Raw genomic sequence first — 13,121 nt, 5'->3', positions numbered from 1 at the left:
CAGTATCTCTTCAGCAGGGGGCGTCACTCCAATTGTCACATAGCATAACTCCCACCTGGTCATCGTGTATTATCCTGGTGATCGAATTGTTGTAATCTCCTTGCTAATCTTTTATTTAAGATTTTTGCATCGATATTCATTAGGGAAATTGGTCTATAATTTTCTTTCTCTGTTTTTGCTCTTCCTGGCTTAGGTATCAGCACCATATTTGGGGACATCAGCATTAAGGGGGAAGGGAAAGGCTTCTTGCCAAAGGGAAAATTGTAGCTGAGACTTGAAGGAATCCAGAGAAGACAGGGGGAGGGAGAGTATTCCAGACATGGGGAGCAATCAGTGAAAATTCCCAGGATTTAGAGGTGCAGTAGCTTGTATGAGGAGCTGTTTTGTGATGAGGGAAGTTCTCACTACCTTTGGGAAGTCACTGGGTGTGAAAATAGCAATGGGGAGGGAGAGTTCCTCAGAGAAAGCTTTGTGATGTCATGGAAAAAGCACTGTTCTGGTCATCTAGAAATCTGGGCTCTTTTATCTGGCTTTATTACTGATTTACTTTGTGAAGGCAAACAAAATACTCTCCTTTGGGCCCCAGTTTGGCCATCTTTAAAATAAAGGGATTAGATTTTGGCCCTGAAGAACAAGTCAGGAAAGTCACCTCCATCCTTTCACTAGAGAGGTGCTTGACTTTGGATATAGAACACCATGTATGATGCCAGATAACTTTCATTGGATTTGGCGGTTTTGCTTAATTGTTTTTCTCTCTTTCAGTGGAGGACTTATTGGGGGGAGCATATATACATAAATGAGTGTGACATGAAAAACAAAAGATGTTAATAAAACTTTTATTTTAAAAAAATAAGGAGGGGAGGCAGCTAGGTGGCATAGGTGGATTCAGGAGGACCTGAGTTCAAATCTGGCCTCAGACACTTAATACTTACTAGCTGTGTGACCCTGGGCAAGTCACTTAACCCCAATTGCCTCACCAAAAAAAAAAAATAAGGAGGGGCAGCTAGGTGGTGGCACAGTGGATAGAGCACCGGCCCTGGAGTCAGGAGGACCTGAGTTCAAATCCAGCCTCAGACACTTAACACTTACTAGCTGTGTGACCCTGGGCAAGTCGTTTAACCCCAACTGCCTCACCAAAAAAAGAAAAAAATAAGTAAATGAGATGGTTGGTCCTAATGATCTCAAAGGCCTTTTCTACTCTGACAGTCAATGAGTTTTTCTTTTTGACCTCCCAAAAAAAATCTTACTCTGGGTCAGGGCTGCAGCCCTGGAAGTGAGGCTGCAGCTCTGGAAAGCAAAGGACTGTGAAGTTTTGCATAATGAAGTGAATAACCAAAAAAAAAAAAATCTTACTCTGAATATAACAAGAATGTGCCTTTAGCTCTTGGGCAGGCCTGATTTAATGGTCTCTTCCCCATGTTTCTTTAGCTTGAATGAGAATAGAGCATCCTTGGAAGCTGTGTTCTGCCTAGCCTCGGCCTTCTCCAACCTTGAGGAGATCCATGAGGTAGACATCAGGTGAGTTTGGCTCTCTGTCTCTTCCCAGATCACCTGTATTTGGGATCCTTTGATGAAGATAAGCCTAGGAAGATAGCAGAAGGACTCAGATTCCCCAGATGTCACATAGGGCAGAGTTTGATCAATTCTCACTCCTTTCACTTCGTGGATTATCTGTGGCAGTTTAAGCCAGCCTGTATGTACTCAGGGAATACATGCTAATATTCCTGTTAACCTGAACCGGTGCAAATTAGGAAAGGAAACTTGCAACCAAAGAGACCATGACTCGAATGAATACAAATTGGTTTTGTATTACTCATGGTTTTTGGTTATCCGTGCCTGGATGTACACTCTATTCATGTAAATAATGGAGATTTGGTTCATGTTTAGTAAAGGGTATTAGCAGGGTAATGGGCACCATCATAATATAAATGACAGTTTAGCTACCAAAAAAGTGGAGAAAATGGCACAGTATAATGGAATCAGAGGACCTGGGTTCTCGTTTTTGTGTGACACAATGGCACACCTTCCTGTGTGACCTTGGTCATGTTACTTCCCCCTCTTGTTTTCAGTTTCATCAGAAGGTTTCTTCCAATTCTAGATTCCAGAATTCACATTGCTTTGGTTTTTCCTCAAATACCAACCAAATATAAATCACGAAGCAGAATTACTGTGCTACTTGCATTTTTAGGGGACAGTTTTTAGCTGTCTGAGGGGAAGAGTTCTCTGGCCTTTCCAAGGGCCCTGTTTACACCTGTTTTTACTTGTGTGTTTCTTTTCTATTCTTAGGTTCTATTATAAATCACGGTTTTAAGTTTATATGTCATGTGTTTTCTACCCACCTACTACTCAAGTCCACAAAATGTTTATCTAAACTTAACATTTCTCCCAATGCCAAGTATAGTGCTTTGCACATAGTAGCTACTTAAGTAATGTTTACTTTAATTGAATTCTAGCTTGGAAAGAAAACAGTCCATCCATGTGAGATGCATTGGAAGAGCCAGGTAAGGGCAAAGGTCATCACTACTGACCCATCCCCCAGACAGACTCACACACACACACACATACACAGGATCAGTAGATTGACCCATGGTGCTCACTCTACTAGCATACATAGTAAGATATTCTGTCATTTCAGATGCCTAAAAGGAGACATTCCTGATATTCTGACAGAGTTAATGTCCAGTAAAGTAATTGTGAATGCGACCAGAGTTCACCATTATGGGACCCAGGGGTTATCAGAGTATTTTTATGTACTGTTCTGCTGGGAGGAGATAAGTTAGATTTCTGTCTAGTAGGACTTTGTCACACAGTAGTGAATTACACATATAAGTTCCTTACCCATTTCCATTCTGATTATAACTTCTTATGGCATCTCAGAATCGAAGAGCAGTGAGTTCACTGAAAAACTTCGTTATCTTTGCGTCAAATAGTTAAATAGTAACTCATTTGCCAACCTTCCCTTTCTCTGCTAGGTGCTTTTTCTAAAGGGAGGGAGACAGCTAGGTGGTGCAGTGGATAAAGCACCAGCCCTGGATTCAGGAGGACCTGAGTTCAAATCTGGCCTCAGACATTTAACACTTACTAACTGTGTGACCCTGGGCAAGTCACTTAACCCTCATTGCCCCACCAAAAAAAAAAAAAAGAAGTCTTAGGGAGGAAGAGATAGGATACTTTAAAATCAAAAGTGAACCCAGCTGAAGCCAAGTACAACTCTTCATCAGAATATCTGAGGGATGAACATATCCCAATTCTCTTGGCACACACCATATAACAAAGTTTTTATTGTACTTACCCGATCCGCCCAGAGTTTGACAAAGACACATCAAAGAATGGGAAGTGGCATTGAGAAATGGGGAAACAGAACTACCTACTTCTAGGAGTGGGTCTGTGTAAGGCCAGATGTGGTCCAAGACACTGGTGACCATGAAAGATCCGCAGAAGAGATGGGGAATTGGCCATAGGACCACTCTACCAAAATGATGCAGACACCAAAAGTCTTGGATGGTAGAGAGAGGGAGGAGTTGTTCCCTAAAAGCCCTTCCAGGTACTGTAGGGACTGGCCAGATGAGAGAGAACAGCCGCTGGCTTTGTCTCCACACCATCTAGCTGTATGACCTTGAACCAGTCTCTTCCCATCACCCCTGTTTGCCCACCTGTACAATGAGGGGATTGAAATAGATGACCTCTGGGATCCCTTCCAGCTCTAACATTCTGACATCCTATAGTTCTTACTTAGTTGGCTAATAACTGGACAGAGTTTCTTTTTTAATTTAATTTTAATTTTTAAAAAAAATTTTGTGGGGCAATGGGGGTCACACAGCTAGTAAGTGTCAAGTATCTGAGACCAGATTTGAACTCAGGTCCTCCTGAATCCAGGGCCGGTGCTTTATCCACTGCACCACCTAGCTGCCCCTTGGACAGAGTTTCTTATAAAGTATTTTCCTCCCTCAAGTGAACAAAGTACCTCTAGACTATGGTCAAAGCAGAAGACTCAGCAGAAATCCCTGGAGTGGGACGCACACTTTCCCAAGAGCTTCTGGTACAGTTCCTCTCCCTCTCCCCTGACTTCTCCCTTTGTTGAAAGAGACTAAAAGGGGTCCCAGAAACCTCTTCTACTCCAAGTGGAGTTTGGGAGTCAGTTAGGTCACACAATGGATAGAATTCTGGACTTGGAGTCAGGAAGACTCAGGTTCAAATCCTACCTCAGACATTTATTAGCTATTTGATCCTGGAAAAGTTACTTACCCTCTGAGCCTGTTTCCTTATCTGTAAAATGAGGGCTTTGGGCTTGTTGGTCTCCAAGATCTCTTTCATTTATAAGTTGATGAACCCATGATAAGTAGAGGTCTTCCCAGAAAACAGAAAGGTTTTTTTTGTGGGGAGGGAGGGTTGAAGAAAAAAATGTTTGCAAAGAAACAGATTGCCCCCAGTGGAAAGAGCCCATCGGGGTGAGCACAGTAGTGAGATGAAACGGCAGCAGAAGATAGCTGGGACAACAGCTGGAACCACTTCAGACCCTGACCCTGCTGTTCTTACTTCAGTCTCAGAGAGTGTCAACTGGATCCCCCAAAGCTAGAGAGGCTACTCCAGATTCTGAAGACCTGCCGGGGACTGCTGGAGATCAAGTGAGTAGAAGAATAGATGCCTTCCTCAGGTTCACTTTACCCTGCCTTTCTCCTGAAGTTCAGAGATGCTGATTTCTGGGTGGGGTGCAAAGTGGTCTTGTACTTGGCCAGTCCCACTGGTTCTGGGGGGCCAAAGAAGTAGCTGCTGAATGCCAGCCTACTTAACGCTATGCTACAGGCATCATGGCCAACACAATCCTTCCAACCACTTTCTCTAAGCCTCCTCACTCAAAGTCTTATGCTGGGAAGGGATGCCTGGATGAATGAGTGTCCAGCACCACCCAGGCTTTGCCTGACTCACAGGTTATGCTCCTCTTGGAAGATGCTGTGAATGAGTGTATTATCTTCCTGCCAACAAAAGGTTAGCTAATAGTACTGACTTGTGGGGAGCCATCCCCACAGGACCAGCCAAATCAGTCAACTAGCAAACATTAATAAAACAACTCTTATGTGCCTGGTTATGTGCTAGGCACTTGATAAGTACTGAGGATAGGAAGGTAAAAATGCCTTCAAGAAACACATCTAATGGGAGAAAACCGGAATGTATTTCAATAAGTTTATACAGGAAGTATACAAAATGAATACAAGGAAGCTTGGAAGGAAGGACACTAACAGCTGTGGGGATCAAGGAGGCTTCATGTAGAAGGTGGTTGGTGGTTGGTGCTTGAGGTGAGTCTTGAAGGAAACCAGGGATTCTAAGAGGCAGAGGTGAGGAGGAATTCAAGGAATGGGGGATAGTTGTCATGTCAATGCATTGTCATGTGTGAGGAGCAAGTCACCCATGGCAGAAGTACAAAAGAGATGAAATTTGGCTTTAGTAGACTTGAGGAGCTCAACGTCCTAACACTCACCATTCCCCCAATTACATGTCAAGATCATTTTTACTATTCATTTTTATAACATTTTGAGTTCCAAATTTTTCTCCTTCCCTTCTTCTGAAAATGTTGGGCAATTTGATATAGGTTATACATGTGCTATCACGTAAAACATATTTCCACATTAGTCACAGTTGTGAAAGAAGAAACAGAACAAAAGAAAAAAAAAGAACAAAGTGAAAAGAATGTATTCAGAGTCCATCGTTTCTTTATCTTGATGTAGATAGCATTTTCCTTTGTGAGTCCTTTGTATTTGTCTTGGATAAGATCATATCTTTTTTTTTTTTTGATGGGGCAAAGTGACTTGCCCAGGGTCATACAGCTAGTAAAAATATCATCTATCTTAAGGCAAGAAAGAGTCAGACCATATCATTCCTCTGCTCACACACCTTCAATGGCTATCCCATTACCACTGATTGCATCCAAGACAAAATACACACTCAGCCTGGAATTTAAGGCATTCTGCAATCTCGCTGTCACCAATCTTTCCAGTCTTATTTGATACTATCTCCTTCATGAACTCTATGTCCCAGTCAAACTAAACTGATGGTTGTTCCCTGTCTCCCATTTGTATGGATTCATAGAACCTGTCTCCTTGTCTGGAATACTCCATACCTTCTTTTCCTCTCAGAATCCTTGTCTTCCTTCTGGTCTCGACTCTGGAATCACTTCCTCCATAAAGCTTTCCTTGATCCCCTTTCCTCCTCTCCCCCTGGTTGCTTATATTTTCTTTTTCCTCCTTTAAATACACACACACACACACACACACAAATATGTGTATGTGTGTGTGTGTGTGTGTGTGTGTAGACAGTTGCCTTGCCAGTAGGCACTATATTGAATTGAATTCTCCAGGTGTAATAGTAACAGCCATCCCACCTCCTTTGCTCTCTTGCATCAAACACAATCCTTCCTTTTGGTCCTCCTTATAATGTAACTGCTGCTGAATTTTTCCCTCCATAGATTCTCCCATGTTACCATGAGTGAGAAGAGCATTGAGAAGCTACTGGACCATATACCCCAGTTCCACAGTCTGAACCTGTTGAAGTAAGTTTTTTAGAACTTTCTTTTCATTAATTCCATGGAACCTTTCTTGGCTAAGCCATATGACATACCCTTCTTTAATAATTCTTACTTTTAAAAGATTGAGCGAAGGGACCTTATATTCTCATTCTGGTTCTACCACTTGTTTACTTTATAACTATGGGCAAGTCATTTTCCTTTTCTGTGCCTAAATTTCCTTATCTTTAAAATACAGAGGATTATCCTTGTCCTGCCTCCTTCACAGGGTTGTTGGAAGGGATCAAATGAGATAATGAACATAGGAGGACTTTGGAACTTACAAAGGGCTATACAGATAGGAGGTATCATTGTCATTATCATCTCTAAGGTAATTGGGAAACCAAGTTAAATATAGAGTATGGTAGCTAGAACAGAAAAGACTTGGGGAATGGGGACTTATAAATGCAGTATGTTTCAGACAGGATTTGTAAAGGTCATAATCAGGCATGTAACAAGGAAAGTGTTTCTAAGCAGTGGCCTCATTTGTATTTATAACCCTGTTTTCCAATTTCAGATTGGACTTATTCAAATGAAAAGATTTATTTTAAATATTTTCTGCAGAGCTGAGAGATGGGCATAATGTTAGAGAAAAAAAATACATACAGAGAACATCCCCCTCCCCTCCCCACTGGGCTGGGGAAAAAAAGCCAGCTGAACTGAAAAAATATGACAGGAAATTAAACTATTATGATAATGATAAAAAATAATAATCCTCTAGATTTCTATAGAGCCTTTATTTTGGAGGATCCTAAAAGAGCTGTCACATTTCTAGCTCTTTTTAGTCTAAAATCCTCTCTGGCAGGAAAGGGGAGGGGCTGGCTAACTCAGCAGGCTAGAGTAAACTTGTAAGGAGGTCAAGGACACTTGCTTTGTCCTTGGGCTAGCTAATTAGCTAAACTCTGTCCTAGGAGCACAGGCTATATACCCCTATCCCTAGTTAGCCTTTTTACAAATGGGAAAACTGCCAAAAGAATGTGAGTGCATAATAAGAACTTTGACTCTGGAGTTAGAAAACCTTAGTTCAAAACCTCCTTCTGGTGATTACTATCTGTATAAGCTTGGACAAGGTACCTAATCTTCCTTGGCCTGAGTTTCATTTCTAAAATAAGTGGGTTGGCTCCAGATCTAGGAGCTGATAATATAACAGTTTTTCAAGAGAAGAACAATCATCCTCATTTGATAGATGAGGAAACTGAGGCTCAGAGAATATACATTATCCATGACGATTCTGTGATGAAAGGAGAGTAGGTATTTGTAAATCTGTTGTGCTGATGAGGAAACTGAGACTAATAGAAATGAAAGGTAAAGTGATTTGCTTACTGTCACACAACTAGTAAGTGACAGAGTTGGGACTAGAACTAAGTTCTTCTAAATCTCTTGAGTCCAAGTCCAGTGTTCTTTTCAGTTCACCAGGAAACCAGTTTTTTATGAATATTTAATTTTTCCCCATTACATGTGAAAACTATTTTTAACATTTGTTTTTTAAAATTTTGAGTTCTAAATTTTTTCCTTCCCCCCCATCCGTGGGAGGATAAGCAATTTTATATAGGTTACACATGTGTAATACATATAAAACATATTTCCATATTAGTCATGTTGTAAAAGAAAACACAGGTCAAACCCACAAAAAAATAAAGTGAAAAATAGTATACTTGGATCTGTATTCAGACTCCACCAGTTCTTTCTCTGGATGTGGATAGCATTTTTCATCATGAGTCCTTTAGAATTATCTTGGATCATTGTATTGCTGAGAATAGCTAAGTCATTCACAACTGATCATCCTACAGTATTGCTGTTACTGTGTACAATGTTCTTCTGGTTCTGCTCACTTCACTTTGCATCAGTTCGTGTAAGTCTTCCCAGGTTTTTTTAAATCTGCCTGCTCATCATTTCTTATAGCATAATAGTCTCCCAATATAATCTTATAACCACAACTTGTTCAGCCATTCCCCAATTGATGGACATTTCCCATCTTAATTTCCAATTCTTTGCCACCACAAAAAGAGCAACTATAAATATTTTTGTACAAATAGCTCCTTTCCCTTCTTAAAAATCTCTTTGGAATACAGATCTAGTAGTGGTATTGCTGGGGTCAAAGGGTATGCACAGTTTTTTAGCCCTTTGGGCATAGTTCCAAATTGTTCTGCAGAATGGTTGAATCAGTTCACAACTCCAATAATCGTGCATTAGTGTCACAATTTTCCCACATCCCCTCCAACATTTATTATTTTTCTTTTCTGTCATATTAGCCAATCTGATAGGTGTGAGGTGGTACCTCGGAGTTGTTTTAATTTGTATTTCTCTAATCAATGGTGATTTAGAACATTTTTCATATGACTATAGATAACTTTGATTTCTTTATCTGAAAACTGTTTATTTATATATACTTTGGTCATTTATCAATTGGGGAATGACTTGCATTCTTATACATTTAACTCAGTTCTCTATTTGAGAAATGGGGCTTTTATCAGAGGTACTTGCTGTCAAAATTTTTCCTCCGCTTTCTTGATTTCTTCTAATCTTGATTGCATTGGTTTTATTTGTGCAAAGTTTTAATTAAATTTAATATAATCAAAATTATCCATTTTGTAATGCTCTCTATCCCTTGTTTGGTCATAAATTCTTCCTTTATCCATCGATCTGACAGGAAAACTATTCTTTGCTCTCCTAATTTGTTTGTGACATCACCCTTTGTGTCTAAAACATGTACCCATTTTGACTTTATCTTGATATACAGTGTAAGATATTGGTCTATACCTAGCTTCTGCCATATTGCTTTTGTTTTCCCAGCAGTTCTTGTCAAATAGTGAGTTCTCATCCCAAGAGTTTGGGTATTTGTGTTTATCAAATGCTAGATTTTTGTTGTTATTTAATACTGTGTATTGTGTCCCTAGTCTATTCCACTGATCCACCACTCTATTTCTTAGCCAGTGCCAGATTGTTTTTTTTTGTTTGTTTTTTTTTTTTTTTTTTGCAGGGCAATGGGGGTTAAGTGACTTGCCCGGGGTCACACAGTTAGTAAGTGTTAAGTGTCTGAGGCTGGATTTGAACTCAGGTACTCCTGAATCCAGGACCAGCGCTTTAACCACTGCGCCATCTAGCTGCCCCCTAGTGCCAGATTGTTTTGATGATCACTGTTTTGTTATCACAGTTTGAGATCTGGTATGGCTAGGCCATGTTTCTCAGGAAACTTCTTGTACCCAGAGTCTCCCCACCAGTGGTGAGTGCAGTCAATAGTATCATCTTTGGACGTAAAAAATGCCACATTACAACTAAGATGAGGACACTCCTGACTGATTTCCCTTTATTTTCATCCCTCACAGATTTAGCCAAACCACTTTGTCTCTAAAGAGCATCTTCTTGCTGGCCAGTGCTATTAACCTATGTGAACAAATTCGAAAGGTGGAAGTCAGGTATGTGATCACTCTAGACATATTCCATGGGAATAAAAAATCCTCTTAGGTGATAGTCAGGTTTGAGGATATCATATGCCACTCACCTAAACTGGGGTTTCCTTGTAGGCCTAAGAGAGACCCTGGAACTTTCTCTGTGAACCCTTTCTTTAAAAAGAGAGAATATCTATCTATACTACAAGTCCCAGATTCTCTACCCCTGTGCCTGGTTCCTTGAAAGGACTATTTCTACCCCAGGGGGCATTTATAGAAGGAGTCCTGATCTGTGCTTCAATACGTTTCAGGTCCCAGGAGTCTGCCTGTCTGTACTTTACTCCTGGCAAGAGGAAAGGAGTGTCCTTTGGGTAAGAAAGCCCTGACATGCCCATTTCAATGCTTTTATACTGAGGATAAAGACTGGTTCCCAGGTAGTGCCCAACGTCATTGGCACTAGGAACCCAAATATCTGGCATAGGATGACTGGCCATCAAGGGAATAAAATATGCTATTGATTGTGAAATAATAATGCCAACCATAATGAAGGAAAGTGAAGTTTTCATCAGTAGGACACTTTCTTTGAGCTATGTCTTCATCATTAGGGACAGATATGCACCAAACCACCCAAATTTCCTCCTCCAAGCCACCTCCCTTGGCACTAATAAGGGCTTACACTTGTGAGAAGGGTGGCCTGTGTTAGGAGCATAGCTTATGGTTGTGGCATAGCCAAGCTACTTGGGGAGCCCAGTATGGACCAAACCCACAACCTTAGTCACCTTGGTTACAGGTCAGCCTGGCACCCTCTGAGCTAACTCATTCTATCCCTAAAAGAGGCTGTGGGGAATCACCAGGGTCATGGGTTGATCATTCCTGCTATATATTTTTATTCCTTAGGAACCTTCAGCCATGCTAATAATCTTTCCCTGAAGACATGTGAGGTTAGCTTAAATTGCCAGAGAGTTTAAGTTGATAGTCAGGAGTTTCCCAAAGATTTTTGATGTGGAGCCCATATTTCTGGTCTGAGATAGCATCCTCAAGCAGTTAAGTGGTGCCAGAATGGAATGCTTTACCTAGAATCAGGAAGACCTGAATTCAAATGTGGTCTCAGCCTCAGATGCTTCCTAGCAGTGTGACTCTGGGCAACCCACTTAACTAACTGTCTCAGTCTTCTTATCTGAAAAATGGGAATAACATTAGCATCTACCTCCCAGGATTCTTGTGAGAATCAAATGAAATAGTATTTGTAAAGTGCTTTGAAAACTTTAAAGGACTATGTAAGTGTTAATTGTTGTTGTTCTTATTATCCTAATGGAGCAACCTCAGAGATGAGTGATGAACCTGTGGGTATAGAGGATAGGGATCAAGGCCATGGACTTTCCTGCTTCTGTAACTATCTCCTATCTGTCCTTCCTTCTACAGACTCACAAATTGTTGCATCAGCCAAATGGACATGGAGCAACTGTGCTATACACTGGGGCAGTGCAAAGATCTGAGTCACCTTGAGTAAGTTGGAGCTGGGGGAAAATTAAGAAAGAGATGGGGGGGCAGCTAGGTGGTACAGTGGATAAAGCACCAGTCCTGGAGTCAAGAGGACCTGAGTTCGAATCCGGCCTCAGATACTTGACACTTACTAGCTGTGGGACCCTGAGCAAGTCACTTAACCCTCATTGCCCCACCAAAGAAGAAGAAGAAGAAGATGAAGATGAAGAAGAAGAAGAAGAAGAAGAAGAAGAAGAAGAAGAAAGAGATAGGTGAATGTGCAAGGTAGCTGTCCTAGGTGCTAGAGAGACAAAAATAAAAACAATCCTTGCCCTTGAGGAGCTCAGGGAAAGCTCTACTAGGAAAAATACAAAAGATACACAAATAACTATAGTAGGAGGCAAATTGAAGAAGGACAGAGCATGAGCATTTTGTGGGGAGAAGGTTCAGAGAAAGCTTCATAGAGATGACACCTAAACTGAACCTTGAAGGTGGACAAGGATTCTGGGAGGCAAAGATGAGGCTGTGGTACATTCTAGACACGGGAGACAACTTATGTGAGTGCAGAGAGGTGGAAGATAAAAGTACTGAGGGAGTATCACTGCACGTTCTTATCATGGGTCTGTTTTGAGAATCATCTGGGCTTGGCCTTCTCACAGATAGCACTCTGGGACATTACCTGTTTATTTTGTTTCCTCATCTCTTCTACTAGAGTATAAGCCCCTTGAAGGCAAGTCTGTATCTATCTATTCAGTTTTTCATAACTCCTAAGGGTTGTGTTCTTTGTGTGTATTTATTAAAGCAGAGGGATAAAGATGTTGATGGTGCTGATGATGAAAATTAACCTAATCTTTTTCCACTTTGTGCAGTCTCTCAGGAAACTTGCTGGATGGTGAAGGGCTCAGATATCTTCTGGAGCATTTACCTCAGATGAATCTCTCTGGCTCTCTCAAGTAAGAAAGCAACTATCCTACAGGATTGGAGGGCAAAGAGGGAAGAAAGGGAGAGGAGTGGTCGAAATTGGCAAGAGCAAAAAGAGACCATCAACTCGAGGCTTTTATAGGGCAGTCTTTAGATAGAAACCCCAAGGTTTTTGGACCAAGAACCTAACTCCAGACAAGGAATAAAAGAAAAAAATTTAATCTGCTATAAAGAAAGGAAGGCTACATAAAGCACCAGCCCTGGATTCAGGAGGACCTGAGTTCAAATCTGACCTCAGACACTTGACACTAGCTGTGTGACCCTGGGCAAGTCACTTAACGCTCATTGCCCCCCCCCCCAAAAAAAGGAAGGAAGGCTATAAGTATAAGTATTATTCTAGTATCTCTTCAGAAAGAATTAAGGTCCCTCTTATCCCTTGTTCTTCCCACTCACTGTGTAAAAAAAGAATCCTTGTTAGATACTGGGGAGACAAGTCATTGGCTATAGCTGAAAGTCTTGTTTCTGTTATTCATCCCATCCAAACAGTCCCTCTATTGTGACCCTGACTTTGCATAATCATGGATAGCAAGGGAAGTAGGGAATCATTGAAATTTACCAATAATCCAGAAATTTCACTTTAGCTTACATCATTTCTTGCCATGAGCTGTGTCCCCAGCAGTAAGGCTGGAATTATAGTTAGGAATCTTCACTTCTCTGAGTCCCCTGGGTTTCAAGCCATATATTTAAATTGTGACTAGCAAAGGTTGATGAGG

The 13,121-nt window shown here is 41.0% G+C and overlaps 1 protein-coding gene across 3 annotated transcripts in view; it reads left to right on the top strand.

Moving 5' to 3' along the window:
• The window catches only part of NLRC5 (NLR family CARD domain containing 5), a 98,642-nt gene that overhangs the window by 62,289 nt on the left and 23,232 nt on the right, over positions 1-13,121 (top strand). For all 3 annotated transcript variants that reach the window (XM_043988811.1, XM_043988812.1, XM_043988813.1), the window contains exons 20-28: positions 1,429-1,518; positions 2,454-2,501; positions 3,953-4,039; positions 4,542-4,625; positions 6,461-6,544; positions 9,883-9,972; positions 10,257-10,316; positions 11,368-11,451; positions 12,297-12,380. In XM_043988811.1, coding sequence (XP_043844746.1) covers positions 1,429-1,518; positions 2,454-2,501; positions 3,953-4,039; positions 4,542-4,625; positions 6,461-6,544; positions 9,883-9,972; positions 10,257-10,316; positions 11,368-11,451; positions 12,297-12,380 — 711 coding nt within the window. The remainder of the gene's footprint in view (positions 1-1,428; positions 1,519-2,453; positions 2,502-3,952; positions 4,040-4,541; positions 4,626-6,460; positions 6,545-9,882; positions 9,973-10,256; positions 10,317-11,367; positions 11,452-12,296; positions 12,381-13,121) is intronic.

This window comes from Dromiciops gliroides, chromosome 2 (assembly GCF_019393635.1).
Source record: "Dromiciops gliroides isolate mDroGli1 chromosome 2, mDroGli1.pri, whole genome shotgun sequence".
Taxonomy (NCBI): domain Eukaryota; kingdom Metazoa; phylum Chordata; class Mammalia; order Microbiotheria; family Microbiotheriidae; genus Dromiciops; species Dromiciops gliroides.
Note: the sequence above shows the minus strand (reverse complement) of the source record. Positions and strands in the feature narration are given on the sequence as shown.